The sequence below is a fragment of the Gossypium hirsutum genome, chromosome D11 (assembly GCF_007990345.1).
Source record: "Gossypium hirsutum isolate 1008001.06 chromosome D11, Gossypium_hirsutum_v2.1, whole genome shotgun sequence".
In the NCBI taxonomy this organism is placed as follows: Eukaryota; Viridiplantae; Streptophyta; class Magnoliopsida; order Malvales; family Malvaceae; genus Gossypium; species Gossypium hirsutum.
In genome coordinates this window covers 53,660,538-53,666,659 of record NC_053447.1, presented here as the reverse complement: position 1 = coordinate 53,666,659, position 6,122 = coordinate 53,660,538, and the positions used below count along the sequence as shown (strand labels likewise).

The 6,122-nt window shown below is 33.6% G+C and overlaps 1 protein-coding gene across 1 annotated transcript; it reads right to left on the bottom strand.

Moving 5' to 3' along the window:
• Window positions 1-2,593: 2,593 nt before the first annotated feature.
• On the bottom strand, window positions 2,594-5,561 carry LOC107961867 (protein CANDIDATE G-PROTEIN COUPLED RECEPTOR 2). Its single transcript, XM_016898031.2, has 6 exons — window positions 5,056-5,561; window positions 3,841-4,032; window positions 3,314-3,476; window positions 3,132-3,234; window positions 2,943-3,024; window positions 2,594-2,834 (listed from the first exon to the last, which is right to left on the bottom strand). The coding sequence occupies exons 1-6, from the start codon at window positions 5,341-5,343 to the stop codon at window positions 2,757-2,759; spliced, it is 906 nt and encodes a 301-aa protein (XP_016753520.1). The 5' UTR covers window positions 5,344-5,561; the 3' UTR covers window positions 2,594-2,756.
• Between the last annotated feature and the right edge of the window lie 561 nt (window positions 5,562-6,122).

The following is a 6,122-nucleotide window of genomic DNA, read 5'->3' as shown; positions in this document are numbered from 1 at the left end:
TTAACAAGAAGGAAAGAAATGTTAGAAGCTCTGAACATTCGTTGTCACCATTCTGCACCAAAATAACCACACTAAAGCAGCTTAAACTGTAATCATCAGAATGGCATGTAAATATTTGTTCAGTATTACTGAAGTAGAACTAATGAAAGGGGAAAGACGGTGTGGAGCTCAATTGAAAGGGGAAATAAATTGTGATGAAGAAAAGAGGTGTGATAATTGGGTGGTGTTCGTGTGTGAAAAGGGCAATAGTGTTTTTCTTTTTAAAGGCCGTAACTCGACTCACCAACTCCAGCAGAGAAGGGCAGAACGCTACAAAGGGAGTGACTTTGGTCGAATTGTTAGTTTTCAGAAACCTTTGATGCCAATTGAGCTTTTAAAAGTGAATCATGATACTGCAGCAATTGAGCTTTCCAAACAGAAACTCAATGCTCCAATAGCAGACAAAGAAAAAGCAAACATACCTCTCATTCTTGCCAAATGAAAATCGTGCACCAAAATAGAAAGCAACTTGGTTGACATTGCCAGTGAGATTGACATAGTTCATAAGATAAATGAAACTAAAGACCCATACACAATTTGGTTGAGATCATACAACTATTCGATAGCAGTACAACTCTATACTGCACTGGAGTTACTAAGGGCCAATTAACAGCCAAAAATACAATCCCATTGCAGAAAACCGCTAATAACAATGCATTCAGCTAAGGGTACGCATGAGTATAATCAAGATGCAAATCACATGAGAAAAAAAACAGAATGATAATCCTTCAATCAAAATGTTCAACAAAGCCCTCAGATCTCATAGCTATATCCGTGTCAATAAGAAGATAAATATAATTATAGATAGAAAGAATAGAGAAAGAGAACAGGGAAAGAGGAGAGAGTTATCGACAGGAACCAGAAAGGGTAGAGAAACAGAAGGTGAGGAAGAGGAAGAGGAGAAAGAATTGAAAAACAGATGATGATAGTAAATGCTCTAAAGCGAAAATTGGGCAAAATCCAGTAAACCAAATCAGTTCTAAAAATAAACAACATTCGGCCGGTGGGAATAATCGGTGGGAATAAACAAATAAAAAAGAAAATCATGAGGAAGAAAATAATCCGAGATGAAAAAAAGAGAAGAACAACTTACTGAAACAGTTGGGCTGGAGATCTGAGACGATGGAGTGAAACGGGAGCGACGATTTCGGGAGGGACGGAGAGGGAGAGGGTGGAGGTGATTTTGCAGAAACAGCTTATGTTGATGTTGGTCGATTTCAGCGATTTCGGAAGGGAGGGAGAGGGAGAGGCTGCAGGTCGATTTTGGCGAGGGTAAAACAGAGAAGGTTTTCGGAAATGCTCCGTAATAGGCTAATCAGCGTTTTTGGAAGGGAATGCAAATCGGCCAAGAAGCGGAGAATATTGCGTTTACATCCGTAACCGCATAAGCCCGTAATAGGGCTTTACAGTGAACCAAACGCAGGAATGGGTGGGGCGCGCGTAATAGAGGCGTAATCGCATACTCAACACGGTGAACCAAACAAGCAGTTATTGTTAAAAAAACAATAAAAATATGCATATGGTTGGAATTTAAACCTACCCAATTTCATTAGAAAAAATTTAAATTTAGTACTCAACTAAAACTTTATTTTACTGTTTTTATACATTTTAATATTATTATGCACATTTTATTACTTCCACTAGTTGTATATCTTAATAATGTTATAAATTAAGTTGGTCTCAAAATTAACTCAAGCATCAACTCACAATTGATAACATCATTATAAATAATTGTAGTATTTTTAATATTCTTAATCTAATGCATTATACATTGCACATGTAATTATTAATCAATTTTAAGCTATACAATTTATTTTTTATTGTATATTATTTTTAAACATACTCTTATGTTCTAAATACATAATTTTCATTCTGTGTGATAACGTTAAATTGAATGTTAAACTTTTAATTAAATTAACATTAAAAATTTACGCAAATAAGCCAAATAGATCATGGCGAGAGGCTAAGAAACGAGATCCGACTCTGTCACTCTCATTTCCAAAAACTAACAAGGAAGCACACATTATGATCTTTTGTTTTAGTGGCATTTTGTGAAAAATGCCGAAAAATGTGTAACCTGACGATGTTTTTCGTATAAACACCACAATGTTCTGCCTCTGCATCTCAATTTTTTTATGTACTGTAATAAGCAAACCCTTTTTCTTTTCTTTTCTTTTTTTACTTTTTACCTGACCAATCTCAGCAATAGTTTCTCAACCTTCAATTTCAATACTGACAGTAAAAACTCCATGAACAGAAAAATAGACACAAAAGATACCCTGTTCGAAAAAAAATTAAAAAATAAACTCCATCAAACCTGTGAGCCATTCAAACTCCATCAAATTCTATCAGTACAAGGCTCTTGGAATTCTACAATAACAAACACAATGATACTATTTATTTTGTTTCAAGAAAATTGAACAGAAAAGATCTCTGCTTGGAAATGAAAATAATTTAGATGTAGATATTCAAACTCCAAATCTACTTGATAACACATAGTAAATACTGAAAAAAAAAATCAAGGACTAACTGATCTTTAGGAAGAAACTCTAGGTAAAGAACATTCTACATTATTGGATTTGTTCCCACAGCAATATCGGTATATTCAGACATAGATCCATCATCTGTTTGAGCAGATATTTTACAATCTGAACTGCACTTTATATTTACAGAGCTTTATGTATAGAGAAGCTACTAATTCAAAGTTCATTCGATGCTTACTCCCAGTCAGCATCAAAGAAACCAGCATCTTTCATCTCTGAGTAGTACACATTCTCTAAATGCATATCTTCCTCCTGCATTCATTAAAAGATATTTTGGCCACGCTTACATGTTATAAATCTGTGCTAAAAATCAATTAAACAGATGCATTTTTTACTATGAATATGAAAATAAATTATTACCTCAAAAAAATCTGCTAGAAAAGTAATATACAGAAGAGGAAGGTAAAAGGCATGGTAGCAAACGATTGTGGCGCTGTACAACCTGTAAATGTATTTTGTACACCTCTTTAGAAAACCATTTGAAAAGGAACATAATATACTAATATAAATAATATTTGGACTATAAAATGGCAACAAGCTTGTATTTACCAAAACCCAAAGCTAGCTCCATTTCCAGTTAGTGCACAAGCAAACAGTTCTAGTGCATTCAAGATGAACATGAAGGCAACATATTTGTAGAATGCAGGTCTTGCTGCAGAAGGACAAAGAAGCAACAGTAAGTCTATGATTAAGCAACTTGCAAAAAATGTAAGTAACTTAGATGAACATACCAGGTAACCTTTCTCTCCACTTAGAATGGTACATAAACAGTATGGAGCCATAAATAGCAGTCAGCACTAGCCTGTGAACAACCCACAGACCCCATTTTATCTGACGTGGATGTTCGGAGTTGTCAATGAACAAGGGCACACCGAATCCAAATAGGTAAATAGCCTAAAGGAGGGAAAACATACATTGAAATATTAATATCATAATATATAAAGCATCAACAGAGAAATGTTAAAAGAATTCACTACAAGAAAAATACTTAAGGGAACAACATCGTGTGTTTTCCATATTAGAAAATGAAAACAATTAAAAAACAAGTATGCACGATCAAACTTCAAATTTGAGATTGCTTAAGAAGTTAAAGTAGATCAATGATCTAACTATAGGCCACAAGAATGGTGACACTGCTATTAATAGTAAAGTTTGCAGGAAGGAAGAACCTGTAATGTTCTTCCACCACCATCTGATTCACCAGCAATAGATATGCAACTTCCAGGAAAGGTGAAATATTTAAGAATAAAATAAATACCTTGAGAAGTAAGTCCAAACCAACAATAAGCCCTGAAATAACAAATGTCCGTGTCAAAGCTTGCAACCCACTAGCATGATTTCCTTGCAGTAGAAATGCCAACAAGCTAACTTCCAGGAATAGCATCCCAGAAGTTGTGAACAATGATAAGATATTCCATGCCATTTCCTTTCCAGGAGTGCATTCCCAGGCCTGCATCAATCAAGAGGTAGTTTGGACCAAGCCATCCAGCTAATGAAGTGGAGAAATAAAGTTACTGTCAACTAGAATTATGATCTTCAGGGGTCAATCATATTTCATTAATCTTGATGGCTATGATTTTCCTAAAAACATATAGTTTACTAACCTAACTCATTCATACTATCAAAGAATAAGATGCCCAGCTGCTTAACAGAAATCATTTTCAACCATGTTAAGCGGAAAACACTATTTGGTAACGATCACTAAGATACAATTCATACGTGAAAGGATAAAGTAAACAGATTTTCTCTCACTTAAGAAAAAGGGAAAATTGACCATTCATGATGGTAAATGAGTTAGATCTTAGCTCATGCCACACTAAAAGAGACACAGCTATCGAACACAAGCTCAAGAAAGAAGGCTTTTACTATACATATTTCCATTCTATTGATCTATATTATTCATTATTGGCTTCTCTGCATTGTTCTTAGATACGACATCAAAGGAGCATCACCTAAAAAACTCATACTAGATAGCTTTCCTGTCCAATAATCTTGTTCTTAAGTTTACAATGCGAAAAAATTGCCGAACAACTTTTGCACCTTGTCTAATGAGACCAAGACACCCAAGTTACATTCCACTAATTTAAGTAGCATTACTTATTGCGCTGTCCCAGACTCACAGAAGCAAGAACAAAAAGAGTATTTTGGATATCAACAAAACAAATTTGTGAAGAATTAAAACAAGAAAGTACATTGTTATTTGGATGCAAAATGCCTGACTTATAAGTTGACTAATTAGATTTTGTCTATAACTAATGTCAGATTTTAGCAATTCCTTCATTTAATCAATTATTAATTTTAACTTTCAATATCAGCTAGTCTTTTACAGTAATTTCCATTGCAATTTGATTTACAATAAAATTAAAAAGCAACCACGTCAAGGAAACAACCAAAGTCTAAAAGATCCAATAATCAAATTCAAGAAAAACACCAACTCATTAAAATTTAATTAGAGGGGAAAAAACCCACAAACCTGAACGAAACACCAAACAAGGTTGAGCAAGCTAACGAGCCAAAGGCAACCGTAATAAGAAATCATGATATAAGACCTTCCATGAGAGAGCTTTTGAAAGTTTTTTTTAGCTTGAAAACCCAGAAACAGAACAAAGAGGAGAGAAGGGATAATAAGTGCTAAGTTATGCCAAAATCCATGACATTCAACGAGCCATCCATACAACCCATTCGAAGAAGATGATGATGATGATGAATTGTTAGGGTTTTGAGGAAATGGGGATTCTGTGATGCTTTCAAGAGATTGCATTTTCTGAGAGGTTTAATTTCATAAAGAAAACGGGGAAGACAATAAATTTAGAAACTGAAAGATTGGAAGTTGAGATTTTCAGGATTTTGTTTTGAAATTTTGAAGGGTTTGAGTTAACTTATTTTGTTGATCGAATTCACGGGATAATCAGAATTCTGACTTGCTGGTAAGATAAATTGAAGGACGAATTATAAAAATATTATTTATTTTGAAAAGTAATTTTGGAAAATAAAAGGGTAAACTACACTAATTTGTCACTCAACTTTTATAAGGTTTCATTTTGGGCACCATAAATAAAATGATTGCAATTAAGGCACTATTGTTACATGCTTTTATCATTTTAGTCACTTGTCGTTAATTTTCCCATTAGATACACTCATTTTAGTCTCCCAACTTTAGTAAATTTTCATTTTGATTGCTCATTTTTCTTTTTAATTTCCTTTATTATATTTTTTGCAAAAAAACTTCTCTAGTCCCTCTCAAAAAAATTGGAGCAATTTAATCCTTGTCAATTTCAAAAGTGAGCAACTAAGGACAATTAATAACGGTGTTAATATCATTCGTCAATTGTACATAATTTCGATTGACATAGTAACAAATTATCCTTCGATGTTTACATATTTTGTTATTTTGGCTTTAATTCTAAAAAATTCAACAAATTTAGCCTCAACATTTACACAAATGTTATGGGATAAATTTGTTAAATTAGGCCAAATTGACAAAATGCGTAAACTTTGAGGCTTAAATTTATTATTATACCAATCAAAATCATATACATT

Bases quoted from the DNA above. Each gene is read 5' to 3' on its own strand.
- LOC107961867 (XM_016898031.2), bottom strand. From the start codon at position 5,343: ATGCAATCTCTTGAAAGCATCACAGAATCCCCATTTCCTCAAAACCCT. The intron at 4,033-5,055 runs GTTTGTGGGTTT...TGATTGATGCAG, and splicing joins TTGTTTGGTGTTTCGTTCAG to GCCTGGGAATGCACTCCTGG. The intron at 3,235-3,313 runs GTATGTTCATCT...GTCCTTCTGCAG, and splicing joins GTGGAGAGAAAGGTTACCTG to CAAGACCTGCATTCTACAAA.